At 53.8% G+C, this 12490-nt stretch overlaps 3 protein-coding genes across 6 annotated transcripts in view; 2 read left to right on the top strand and 1 right to left on the bottom strand.

Annotated features, from left to right (window-relative positions):
- The window catches only part of Anapc11 (anaphase promoting complex subunit 11), a 5747-nt gene extending 967 nt beyond the window's left edge, over nucleotides 1-4780 (top strand). Inside the window, exon 2 of the mRNA XM_008828409.3 lies at nucleotides 4384-4780. Coding sequence (XP_008826631.1) covers nucleotides 4384-4529 — 146 coding nt within the window. The 3' untranslated portion in view covers nucleotides 4530-4780. The remainder of the gene's footprint in view (nucleotides 1-4383) is intronic.
- A 2216-nt stretch (nucleotides 4781-6996) lies between these two features.
- Nucleotides 6997-7569, top strand: Npb (neuropeptide B). 2 transcript variants are annotated; one of them, XM_029560944.1, is made up of 2 exons: nucleotides 6997-7224; nucleotides 7314-7569. In XM_029560944.1, exons 1-2 carry the CDS (start codon nucleotides 6997-6999, stop codon nucleotides 7425-7427), a joined length of 342 nt encoding a protein of 113 aa, XP_029416804.1. In that variant the 3' UTR covers nucleotides 7428-7569. The 2 variants fall into 2 exon arrangements, with proteins under 2 accessions (XP_029416804.1, XP_008826624.1); XM_008828402.3 differs by having other exon boundaries at nucleotides 7299-7569.
- Nucleotides 7570-9192: 1623 nt separating this feature from the next.
- Pcyt2 (phosphate cytidylyltransferase 2, ethanolamine) overlaps nucleotides 9193-12490 on the bottom strand; it is an 8004-nt gene continuing 4706 nt past the window's right edge. Inside the window, exons 7-14 of one of the 3 annotated variants that reach the window (XM_008828380.3) lie at nucleotides 12160-12213; nucleotides 11576-11714; nucleotides 11115-11197; nucleotides 10762-10839; nucleotides 10433-10498; nucleotides 10219-10284; nucleotides 9979-10067; nucleotides 9193-9886 (exon numbers count right to left, since the gene is read on the bottom strand). In XM_008828380.3, the coding sequence (XP_008826602.1) occupies nucleotides 9784-9886; nucleotides 9979-10067; nucleotides 10219-10284; nucleotides 10433-10498; nucleotides 10762-10839; nucleotides 11115-11197; nucleotides 11576-11714; nucleotides 12160-12213 (678 nt within the window). In that variant the 3' untranslated portion in view covers nucleotides 9193-9783. Of the gene's footprint in view, nucleotides 9887-9978; nucleotides 10077-10218; nucleotides 10285-10432; nucleotides 10499-10761; nucleotides 10840-11114; nucleotides 11198-11575; nucleotides 11715-12159; nucleotides 12214-12490 lie in introns of those variants that run through there. The other 2 variants (XM_008828387.2, XM_029561137.1) reach the window with 2 other exon arrangements.

Below are 12490 nucleotides of genomic sequence, written 5' to 3'. Positions count from 1 at the left end.
GTCTCTGCCTCCCGAGTGCTGGGATTAAAGGCGTGTGCCACCACGCCTGGCGTTTCTCTTTTTTTTAAGTTTTTTTTTGTTTTGTTTTGTTTTTTTGTTATCAGACTCAACCTGTCAAAAACCCGAGACAAAAAGAGATTTGTTGCTGGGCATGGTGGAACACGCCTTTAATTCTGGCACTCTGGAGGCCTAGGAGGGGTGGGTCTCTGGGCGTTGGAGGCTACCCACAGCAAGTTCCAGGCCAGCCAAGGCTACACAGTGAGAGCCTGTGTCAAAGTAACTAAACAAAGAGACTTGTTAAAACTTTCTGGTTTGGGAGCTGCAGAGATGGCTCAGCGGTTAAGAACACTGCCTGTTTTTGCAGAAGACCCAGGTTCAAATCCCAGCACCCACATGGCAGTTAACTGTCTGTAACTCCAGTCCCACGGGATCCGACAGCCTCTTCTGACCTCCATGGGCATTGCACAACACCGGTGCATTTACTATGTGCAGGCAATACACACGTACACATGAAAAAAAACAAAAAAAAAAACATTAGCCAGGCGTGGTGGCACTCACCTTTAATCCCAGCACTTGGGAGGCAAAGGCAGGCGGATCTCTTGAGTTCCAGGCCAGCCTAGTCTACAAAGTGAGTTCCAGGCCAGCTTGGGCTACAAGGAGACCCTGTCTCAAAAAGACCCCCCAAAAAAGAAAAAATTGCCCTGTTTACAATGCCTGTTGAGATTACAGGTGTAAGCCATCAGGCTTGCTTTAGGCTGTTTACATCTGCCCTGGATGAAATCTTATCCCCAGGAATGAATTATCCTGATACCATCAAAGAGGAGGCATAATGGATTTCTTAGGAATCCATCAATTCTTTTCTTTAGGTTTTTACCTATAGCACATGGGATTAGTAACTAAACACAAAGGTCTAGTTTAGTTTATTTTTTAAATTTTATTTATCATTTTTATTTTATGTGTATGGGTGTATCGCCTGCATGTATGTAAGTGCACCCATGTCTTGCAATGCCCAAGGAGGTCAGAGAGGCTGTTGGATCCCCTGGGACTGGAGTTACAGACAGTTGTCAGCTGCCATGTGGGTGCTGGGATTCAAACCTGGGTCTTCTGCAAAAACCACCAGTGTTCTTAACCGCTGAGCCATCTCTCCGGCCCCTTGTTTATTTTTTTAAAAATATTTTATTTATTATTTTAGTTTTATGTGTATGAGTGTATTGCCTGCATGTATGTGGGTACACCAGTGCATTGCTACATAGGTCAGAAGAGGGTATTGGAGTCCCCTGGAACTGGAGTTAAGGACGGTTCTTAGCAACCATGTGGGTTCTGGGAATTCTGGGAATTGAACCTGAGTCTTCTGCAAGAGCAGTGCTCTTAACCGCTGAGCTGTCTCTCCAGCCCCTAGTTTTATTTTTGAATAGAGCAGTTGTAGATTATTAAGGAAAAGTGAGAAACTCGCAAGAGTGGAAGGGATTCCGAGGGAGAAACGCTCTGGTTTTACCTGATCTCCTCCCTTTTTCTTTTTATTTATTTAGTTTTCCGAGGGAGAAACGCTCTGGTTTTACCTGATCTCCTCCCTTTTTCTTTTTATTTATTTAGTTTTCCGAGGGAGAAACGCTCTGGTTTTACCTGATCTCCTCCCTTTTTCTTTTTATTTATTTAGTTTTCCGAGGGAGAAACGCTCTGGTTTTACCTGATCTCCTCCCTTTTTCTTTTTATTTATTTATTTAGTTAGTTGTACTGGGGGTGAATGAACATAGGGCCTTTCCCATGGTAGGCAAGCTGTCTGCTACTGAGCAACATCCCAACTTTTTACTTTTTATTTTGAGAGAGTCTTGCTAAGTTGATCAGGCTAGGTCTGAGCACAGTCTGTAGTCTAGGCAGGCATTCTGTCTCAGTCTTTAGAGCAGCTGGGGTTTCAGGCCCACCCAACTATGTAATGCTATAAAATCATCCTTAAAGATGCCACTCTTAGTTCCTAATGGCTGCCCCACAGGGGGATTAGCCACACCTTGTATCATATCTAGTACCTCACTAATCTGCTGAGCTCTCAGAAATCTTTCCCTTCTAACCACAGACACCTCTCCCCTCTAAAGTCTATGAATGTAAGGACTTTCCTCTGAGGGGTGGTTGTGGTTGGATCTTCCACTGCTGTGGGTAGTGGTGTATTAAAAGGACCTGATCACCTGAAATCCATTTCAGGGCATCTCTCTCTACCAAACCTGGAAAGAGTCCTTATTATTTAAAATGGCCACAAAGACTTTGGGAGTCTGGGGGACAAGCAAGTACTTGTAGCATCCAAGAGCACCAGGACACTGACTTTGTAAAACTTTAAAAGCATTTCTAGCAATCCTACCTACGGGCCTAGGGTAGGCATTGAGCCTAGATTATAGGTGGCACTGATGGCCTCAGAGCTACCCATCCTTCCTTGAACACAGATAACTCCATATACAGGCTGCAGAATCCAGCCTGAGTCACTCTACCTGGACGTGTTACAAAGGGGCATCCAGAAAGAATCTCAGATGGCTGAGCACTCCTGTCCCATGCTTGTGCAATGGGTTCAGGCTTTCTTAAAATGGGGCCCGTTAGCTGTAGAGGGAATTTAGTCCAAGTCTTGGGCTCATTTAACTTAGAAAAGGCCTTTTTTTTTTTTTTTTTTTTTTTTTTTTGGTCTTTTTGAGACAGGGTTTTCCTGTAGCCCCAGCTGACCTGAAACTCGCTACATAGACCAGGCTTGCCTCGAACTCACAGAGATCTGCCTGCCTCTGTCTCCCAAGTGCTGGGATTAAAGAGTTCAAAGAGGCCCGTGTGTGCACCACCACGCCCGGCAGAAAAGGCCAGTTTTAATGTGTAGAGTGCTTGAGAAGTCTAGAATCTAGAATACTTTCTGAGTACATTCTGTGTCACCACTTTTCTCTCACTAAGATTAAATTCCTGTGAAAATTCAGCTACTAAGGCTGTAATAAATCTATTCCAGGTCCCAAAGGGCTTTGGGGTAAAGCAGTCTTGTCAAGAGGTGTTTTAATTAAAAAAAATAATTTCATCAAGACACTAGTCAAGCTCTTGCATGAATTACCCTGGGTGCACTAGCATACTCATCCCATAGCCCAGCATGCTTCCTGCAGGGATATCTCTAGGCAGCACCTTACTCTGCATGACCACCCACAAGTGGGCTAGCTAGGTGACCCTTGTTGGTGAGCTAGCTGGCTCCCACTCTAATTGGAAAAGGATGATTTCAAGCAGAGTTCTGCTGAAGCTACAAAGACCTGTGGGGCTGGGGGGCCCAAGATGGACTGGTGCCAGGCTGACCCTGATGTGGGGTAGGACCAAGTTGTCCTTACTCTATTTAAGCTAGTTATTCACTAGGGGTTTTTGAGCTCCTTAGAAATCAGGGACACTTGGTTTTTTGACAGGGTCTCATGCCTCATGTATCCCAGGCTTGGTTCATAATCACTGTGTAGCTGAGGATGACCTTGAACTCCTGATCCAGTGCTGGGATTATCAAGTTTATGCAGAGCTGGGGATAAATACACTAGGCAACCACTTTACCAACTGAGCTACATTCCCACTCCCCCCCCATTTGTTTTGTTTTTTGTTTGATATAGCGTCTCTCTGTAGCCTCAGCTGGTCTGAAACTCACTATATAGACCAGGCTTGACCTCAGTCTCACAGAAATTAGCCTGCCTCTGCCTCCATTTGTTTTCTTGATCATGGTGTGGACTGTCCATCCATCTCTGCTCAGGCCTTCTCCCTGGAACCAGCATTCCCAGGCTGCAGAGTGAGTGCCTGCAGCCCATGACTCTTGGAGGCCTCACAGGTGGGAGAGTTGAGGCTTCCAGTGTGCATTAGTACATGCTGATGACAGGCCCATCAGGAGCTGACCCACAAACACCACAGTGTCCCTAAGGCCCTTGTGTACCAGATCCCTGGTGTCTAAGGACGAAATGGTCTTAAGTCCCAGGATGCCCTTGAAAAATGGCTCTATACCCAGATTGGCACCTTGCTCATTAATGCTTCCTTCTTCACATTATAGGTCAGTTGTCCACAGATGGGTCTGGGGCCTGTGAGAGAGGCACCTGGGGCTAGTGGGCCAAGCCAGAGCTGTCCTTGGAGGGGCCACTAAGCTGCTCTCTGAACTTTATTTTCCATGGGGGTGGGGGTCTGTCCTGCAGCCTTGAGTCACTGCACATCTTTGGTGGGGGTAGGCCATGCCTGGGAGTGATTTGAGTCACACACCTACTTTGTGTCTCCTCTCGATGTCCAAGGCCTGAGAGACTCCGTCTATGGGCTAGAGCTGTTGCCCATGTCCTGGAGGTCCCTGCTTGCCTGTCACATGCTTTGCGTCCTGCCTATCTCTCCCTAATGCTGTCCCTCCTGGCCCTCTGGCAGGTAAGGTGCCTGGCGACGACTGCCCCCTGGTGTGGGGACAGTGCTCCCACTGCTTCCACATGCACTGCATCCTCAAGTGGCTGAACGCGCAGCAGGTGCAGCAGCACTGCCCCATGTGCCGCCAGGAATGGAAGTTCAAAGAGTGAGGCCCGTGTGTGCCCCACCCCCTCCCAGCCCTGTGCCAAGCTCAGCCCCTTCCCCTCACTGAAGACGGCATCCTGAGCCCCTCCTCACCATGGACCTGGTGGCAGTGTTCCGTGCTGGGGACAGGGATGCCGTCCCTGGGGCTGTGACAGGGTTGGAACAAGGACTGGCGCTTTGTGTGGCTTTTTTTCTTTCGCTATGTTGACACTTTTATTCAATAAATAACTCATTAAAGTTCTTGAGCCTTGCTGGAGGCCTTTGTTGCCTGTTTTCTTGACACGTTGACGCAGCTGCTGTTTATGTTTTGGTATGAGAACTCTCATGAATAAACATCTTGATGAAATAACTGCCAGGGCCCTCATCACACCAAGTCACAACTCAAGAACAGAAGGAACACAGGATCAGACAGAAGAGCCTGGGGCCTCGCCAGGCTGGGCAGACTCTAGGGTGTATTTATGCCAAGGGGTTGGTATGGGGGACATAGCCCATCTGTTGGTATTACTTGGTGGAAGCCTTGGGGACACAAATGAGTACACAGGCCTCACTGAGCACAGCTGGCAGCCAGTGTTCAGGAAGGAAGAGGTGACTAAACTGTCTTTGGTTGCGCTGAGATGGTCTGAGAACTGACAAGCTATTCTCAGCCCCTTGCCTCTGGCTCAGACTGAAGGCCAGCTCTAGTATAGGACCATTGATACTGAATGTGAGGCCTCAGGTGAGGGACAGCCCTTTGAAATCTCCTTTGTTCCTTACAGCTGGAGATTGACACTCACTGGGGAAACAATAGCCCAGGCCTGGGGTGTCAGGCAGCTTCTGAGTGGAGACCAATGCAGGCTTGTATCCAGGAGCCCTCGGGAACCCTGGTCAATTCATCACCTTGTCCCCACAGGTTCAGTGCCCATGGTCAGTGTGAATACCTTTGCATTCAGCCCACCTGTCTTATAGCCTGGACAGTAGGCAGTAAGGGCAGGGCTCCAGGCCATCTGTACCTGTGTGTGTGTGTGTGTGTTGGTTATGAGCTTTGTTGCCTGCTCCGTCTTAGGCCCCTTGTATTCCCACTTCAAATAGACCTGTGGTCCAAAAGCAGATCGTTTGTACCAACTGGCTGTCTACAGCATGCTAGGCCTGAAACTGGTAGCAGCCATCAGCAGTAAAGAGGGCCTTAGAAACAGATGGAGTATTCCAGCCTGGAGTACCCCAGTAGCTGCAGAGGAGAGTCTCGATTTGTGGATTTGGAGCTGTTTGAGTTGATGGCTCAGGTCTGCCCCAAGTCTGTTTCATGTCCATCCTGGCCTGTCCCATCCTCCCCACCCCTCAGCCTGCTTCTCTTCTCATCCTAGAGTACCCTCCATGTTTCTCTAGAAGCCTTCCCCTGGGACTTCACCCTTCTGGGTCTTCATCCTCATTGAAGCATCTTTCTGTTGGGCAGGAAGTACTCACAAGGTCCATATCCAGGCTTCCCTTAGAGTCCTCCTGGCTACACAGTCTCACTACTGGATTCCCTGCTTGCTACTGGGTTCAAGCTGGTCCTGTCACGAGAGCCAACTTTGGAGGTCAAAAAAAAAAAAATCAAAACTCATCCTACGCATATGTGCTCTCCCTGCATGAGGGGGTTCCAGGTTCTTCCCCTTTCTTCTATCTGCCTCCTTCATGCAAGTCAAGGAACCTGATGGGACCCTATAACCACAGCTGGTGCTCTCTCTGAGCCCTTTTCCTAGGCAGGAACAGAAGGTCCTGTGGGCAGTCCATGCCATTAACCCGTACAGTTCCTTTCCAAGCGTACGGTCGTCTCTGTTGCACCTGTACTTGCCCAGCCTGTTCAGGGACTATGTCCTGTTCATGTTCTGAGCCCTGTACACAGTAGGTGTCCCTGCACACAGTAGGTGTACCTTACATCTCACTTCCTGTGTCCAGTGTTTAGACCAATGTTTGCTGCATGTAGGCAGAAAAGCCTCCTAGGGCACCCACCCCTGAGGCAGAGCTGGGCAGAACTGCAGTCTGCAGTCACCATCCAGCCTGGCATGGTGGCTTATGCCTGTAATCCCAGCACTTGGGAGGCTCAGGCAGGAGGATTTTCCCCAAGTCCCCCCAATTGACTGGAGGGGAGACCAGCGAAAGAGTAAGAAGGCCCCACATCTCATCACCCTTGGACTTCAGAGAGCCTGTGGTAAGTCTTGGACCCAGAGGTCAGGTCTGCTTTAGGATGCCAGAAGTCGGCCCTTGGTCCCCGCTGAGCGCAAGTAGCAGTCTTTAGCCGTCCGTCGCCTGAGCACTGGGGCCTTGCAGAGTGTCAGAGGCCCGGGGATCCCTAGCCTGCCCGCCTGCCTCCCTCCTCCCATGCCGCCGGCTGCGACGCCCGCACCCCCTCCCTGCCGCGCTCCCGCCCTCGTCTACACTGCAGATATAAAGCGCTGGCAGGATCGCTGACTTCAACCCCGACGTTCCCGGCTGCAGCCTGCCTGCTACGTCTCCATGGCCCGGTGCGCTCCGCTCGTGGCCGCCGCCCTGGCGCTGCTCCCGTTGCTCGCGCCGCCAGCCCTGGCGTGGTACAAGCCGGTGGCCGGACCCCGCCACTACTCGGTGGGCCGCGCCGCGGGGCTGCTGTCCAGTTTCCGCAGGTTCCCGTCCCCGCGGCGCACCGAGTCCCCAGCACTCGCCGGAGGCGTCCTCCCCGACATGCGCGCCAGCCTGCGGAGCCTCGTGAGTGCCGGCCGGCGGCGGGTGGCGGGAGCTGGGCGGTCAGGGCGGGCGCTCAGCCTCCACCGCCCACCCAGGCTTGGTGCGTCAAGGACGTTACCCCGAACCTGCAAAGCTGCGAGCGGCTGCTCGACGGCCCAGGGACTTTCCAGTGCAAGGCGGACATCTTCCTGTCGCTGCGCGCATCCGATTGCCAAAGCGCCTGAGCCCCGGAGCCCCAACCGGAACCTCGCCTCTCCCCGGTGGGTGCCCCCCATGCCCAGTCTTGTTTGGGGACCCCCCCCAGGCCCTGTCGTGTGGGGCGGCTCCTGTGAACCCTAACCCCCCCACAGCAAATAGCTGAATGAATAAAGCAAATTGGTTTTCAGTGAGGGTCGCTGGAGGAGACCGAGCACAGGGCACAGACCAGCGCCTCTTATTTGGTGCCGGGCTGAACAAGTCTCAGGGTTAGCTACTTGCTTTTTACAGCATTTCCTCTGGCCAGGCAGGCTGGCTCTTCCCTTTGTCCACAAAACCACAAAGGACCAGAGCTCCCAGGTGCTGGAAGGCTGGGCCTTCCTTTCTTCCACAGAGGCAGAAAAGGCCCTGGAATAGTCTTCACAGGTGCCCTACTTAAGCAGCAGGCCCTGGGCTATCATAAAACTGCCTGCAGAGGATCCTCAGGCCTCATTGCTGTGACCCGTGATCCTATGGAACTGACCTCCCACAGGCCTCTGCCTTATCTGCCCCCCAGTGCCATCCAGGGCCACCCCATATGAACCAGAGTTCATGGGTCCCTTAAAAGAAGCCCTATGTGTGTCCTGCCCCATCTCAGGCAACCCTCCTGCTCCTGGGATTCCCATTACCTCCAACCCTAACCATGTCTTCCACCCTTTAGAGTCCAAGGACCTTGAAGTACTGAGCTTAGCCACTGTGTGTTCAGTGAATTAAGGAGGGCATGGGCTGTGTCCAGGTTGTGTCAGGACAGGAAGTGAGGTATGTAGGTACAGGCCAAGGATGAAACTGCATAGGAGCCCTCAGACCCACCCAAACCTTCGTACAAGCCTGGTCTCTTTCCCTAAACCCCCAATGACCCACATGGAAGCTGCCCACAGTGCCTTGAGGGCCAGAGACTACAGGGCTCAGTGGTCTGCCTGGCCAGTGCCAAAGCCAGTTCCTACTCCTCATAAACTCCAGGAATCTAGGCTCTGGGTTACAGAGCCAAAGTGGTCAGGGAGCTGACTTGAGTTCTGGCTGCTTCTCTTGCCCCGTCTTCCCTCTGGTCTAAGGTGGACACAGGTACAGGGCAGATGCCAGTTCCACTGCCTGAACTCTGGCCTGAGAGGTCCTGAGCCTAGTGCTTAAGGGTATCCTCTACTCCATGGTGCCGTCACCGGCTGCCCTCCACCCAGAGGCCATGGATGGCATACAATAAGCAGGCCAGTGCAGTATTCCTCTGGGAACCAGCCTGAGTCCAAACAGCAACACACAAAGGCTGCCCTGAGACAGCTCAGGGTACCCCATGGCCCAGGGAGTCTAGGGGGCAGGGTTGAGGAAGGAAGGAATGCTGAGCACTGCCTGCCCAGGGTGGAGGTGCGTGAAATGCAACTCAGAATCCTACACAAAGCCCCCTAGTCATGTAAAAGGGAGAAAGGGCAGGCTCGCCTGCTTCAATGGGAGTGGAGGGAGGCAGGTCTAGCTGCTCCAGCAGCCGAAAGGGCAAGGCATGGGGTAGAGAGTACCACCACAATTACCTGTTCTAGAGAAGCCATGGATCAACCCAGGGCCTCACCGTGCTAGCCAGTTACATTGAGCGTCTCCCCCACAACTAGCCACCAAGAGGCAGCTGTGGACCCTGCTGGGTGTCAAGATTTAGACTCTGCAGACTGCAGAAGAGCCAGGGGCTGGTCTGGATCTTCCTCCCTTTTCTAAGAGCTCTTGCAGGGGGTGGGTATGGCTGGGCTTCCCAGTTCTCTCCCAAGGCTGGACACAGCATTTTCCCCTAGGCTTTATTCAGACGCACCAAAGAGATTTACACCAGCCAATGAGGTACAAATGGGGACCAGGAAGTCTGTGCAGAGGTCAGCCGTGCTGGCCCAGCTGGCGGGGCAAGTGCATCTTCCAGGAGCCAGGCACAGGGTGTTGGGACATGCCCCAAGGCAGATGGTAGCCACCTGGAGGGTGACTTGGGACCAGAGCTCCCTCAAACCACCCCTTCTGTCCCTCTCACCAAAGCCAGGTGGGCAGATATGCAGCCTCCAGCCAGGTAAGAGGGATGTCCCCAACCAAGATGGGGGCAATGGTAGTTGGAACCTGGTGGATGTCCTCCAGGCACAGGTGCCTCTGCTCAGTCAGCCCACTGTGCTGCCCTATTGTACTGGCCACTCTCTTTGAAAGGACTGAGAGCCTGCTACATGACAGACACCTTGCAGGTGGGCAGGTAACAGGACCCTCCATGCCAGGTCGGCTGGGAGGGTGGCGATGCACTCTCTGGAATTGTGTGAGCCGAGACTCTGAGACACAAGCAGAGTAGGGCAGGGGGCCACAGGGAAAAGGCAAGAGTGACATCCTCCAGGTCAGAAGCTAGTCAGTCTCTCCTGTGGGCTGTGATTCGTGCTGCCTCGTGGCCTCTAGAAAGGCTAGTTCTTTGGCTTCCTTCTTCTGGTTTCGAGCCTCGTACTCCAACCTGGGGGGCAGGGCAGATGTCAGCTGGCCCTCTTCCCCAAAATACTGGGAGTTGCCCACTGCCAGCCCAGCCAGAGCAGGAGGACCACACACCTGTTCTTGATGATCCTCTGCACAATCAGGTCTGTGGTAAGGTCACTGCCACTGTCAATCTGACAAAAGATGCCTTTTCTCTTGGGCTCCTGGAGGCCCCGATGGGAAGAAGAGGGGGAGGTGAGCAAAGATACCCTCTGCCCTCCACCCAAACTCCTTTCCCCTAGGGAGACCAGTACCGGGGCCAGTGAGGGTGGCCATGTCTGCTTCCAAGAGGCAACCCAGTCCAGGGAAACCCACCTGGTAGGGGTCAGAGCCGTCCTTGTCTGGTACAATTTCAGTCTTCCCATGACACACTAGGTCCACCTGGAGAGGGTGTGGGGACATAAGCTGCCTCAGACAAAGTGTACCACCACCCAGGGCCAGCCCAGACCTAGGAGAACCGGCCCTGCTTGACCCAGGCCTCTAGGAGCCTTTCTATAGCACTTTCCACCCAGCCAGAAAGGTGCCTCACCTTGAAGTGATTCAGGAGCTCCGCTGTGACAGCATACGGTGCCCCAATCACCACTTCCGACACATACTGCAGACACAGCCAGTAAAGCACCTGGCTCAGTCCTCACTCCTGGCAAGCCAGGGATAGAGGGTGGCAGACAGCCCCAGAGGGAGCTGAAAGGCTTCAAGAAAGCCAGCAGGGACAGGGTAGCATGGCTGGGGTCAGCAGCAAAGGGGACCCTCAGACTCCTCTATGCCGAGGGGTCTAAACCGCCCTCTACCCACCTTACCAAACTGGGCAGGTGGGTGTCCCTGCCCTGGCTCAGGAAGCACTGCTCCCAGCCCACTCACCCGGCAGGCCAGCACACTGAGGGTCCGCTCATGCAGGTTCATGATGGGATAGTTCTTGCCCTTGTACCGGTTCACTTCCTAGGGCCAGTGAAGTTGACTCAGCTGGAGGACCTCAAGTGAACGGGTGCCCTCCCACCCAGCTGGCCTTTATGAGCAGAAGCTGGGAAAGGTGCCTCCTCTCACAGGAACACCCCAGACAGGCTGTCCTGGGTTCCAGAAGCGAGCCAGACACCAGGAGCCTCATTCATCGAGAGACCACTTGTGCCCAACACTGATCTCAGGAAGGCCTCTGGAGGGTCCCCACGGTCATCAGCTGACTGGGGTACAGGGGAACAAGCAAGTAGGGCAGAGACCTGGTCAAAGTGGAGGCCAGCGATGACATAAGGCCTCTCAGCTAGCTTGTACACCTCCTTGAGGAAGTCCACGTGCCCGATGTCTACATCTGGATTAAGAAGCAGTAACTGGCTGACTGTGGGAGTGCTCTCCTGTAAACCCAGTACTTGAAGATGGAGGAAGATTGCAAATTCCAGGTCAGCCTGGGCTACACAATAAGACACTGTCTCAAAAAAACCTGGGATGGCACTCAGCAATAGAACATTTGTCTTGGTTGTGCAAAGCCCTGGATTCCATCCCCAGCACCACAAAAGAAGGTGGGGCGTGGGGGAGTAGCAGCAGTAATGGGCCAGGAAGGGGACCAGCCAGCATTCTCTCTTGCTGACAGCCACACCCCCTGTAACCCAGCTCAGCTCAGCCCTGGAGCCTTGGAGCCTGTGGGTCCCATGGGTGTGGGGCAGCAGAGGTCCTAGGAGGATACGGAACAGGTCGAAGGCACCGGCCACATAGATGACAGTCTCCCCGGGCTGTGGCTCCTTCCCAGAAGCAAACTGGATGATCTTCTGGGATGTCTGTAGAAACTGGGACACCCCTGTCCAGGGGTTCCGCCCCCCAGGACACTGTCAGCCAAGAGAGGGAACTAGTCAATGGCAGACCTCCAGGTGTGCCCCTCCCCCAGCACCCTCCTCAGGGCCACTCTTTGGAGCCCAGGGCTCCCTGTACTCCTGTCACAGGTGTGGGTGTCACAGGTGTGGGTGATGGGAACATGTACAAGGATAGTACAGGCTGGACCCCCCCATCCTCAGCCTGCCAGTAACCCAGCAGCACTGCTGGGGGCTACATCCAGGCAGGCACCTGGGGCAGGGGCAGGGGACACACCATGGCCAGGCCAAGCAGGACCACTGTAGCCAGCAGGACTGTGGCTCCGCCCAGTGGCCACAGCAGATACTGCAGTCAACACCAGCTCTGCCTGGCAACACACCACCAGGAGCAGGCGCAGAGCCCAGTGGCCAGCAGACACAGCCCTCTGGGGGACCCGGCACCCTGAGGCCACCATCTGGTCACCTGGGAGGAGACTTCTGAGGAAAGTGTGTTCCCGGCAGGTGTCGGGTGAGGGGGCTACAAAGGGAGAGAGGGCCAGGCCACGTGGTTAGATGTCACCTACAGGTCGGCAGTCCTTGCTACTCCAAGGGGCTGTTGGGACTGGCCACCTCTTGCCTGTCCTCCCTCCCGGCATCCACTAGCTGGCCAAGTCTGGTGGTCAGTACCTGGTCAGCACTGGGAAGGGAAGGAGGAGGGCAGAGAGTGAAGCTCTGGGTCGACCTTTCCCCAGTGGGAAGCCTGGCGGGCGGGGGGGGGGGGGACCACCTGGTGGCTAGCAAAGCATCAGCTGTAC

The sequence above is a fragment of the Nannospalax galili genome, unplaced genomic scaffold (assembly GCF_000622305.1).
Source record: "Nannospalax galili isolate Female #2095 unplaced genomic scaffold, S.galili_v1.0 scaffold1250, whole genome shotgun sequence".
NCBI lineage: Eukaryota > Metazoa > Chordata > Mammalia > Rodentia > Spalacidae > Nannospalax > Nannospalax galili.
Note: the sequence above shows the minus strand (reverse complement) of the source record. Positions and strands in the feature narration are given on the sequence as shown.

Coding starts and splice junctions, on each gene's coding strand:
- Npb (XM_008828402.3), top strand. CDS start 6,997: ATGGCCCGGTGCGCTCCGCTCGTGGCCGCCGCCCTGGCGCTGCTCCCG. Junction 7,225..7,298: donor GCGCCAGCCTGCGGAGCCTC/GTGAGTGCCGGC, acceptor CCGCCCACCCAG/GCTTGGTGCGTCAAGGACGT.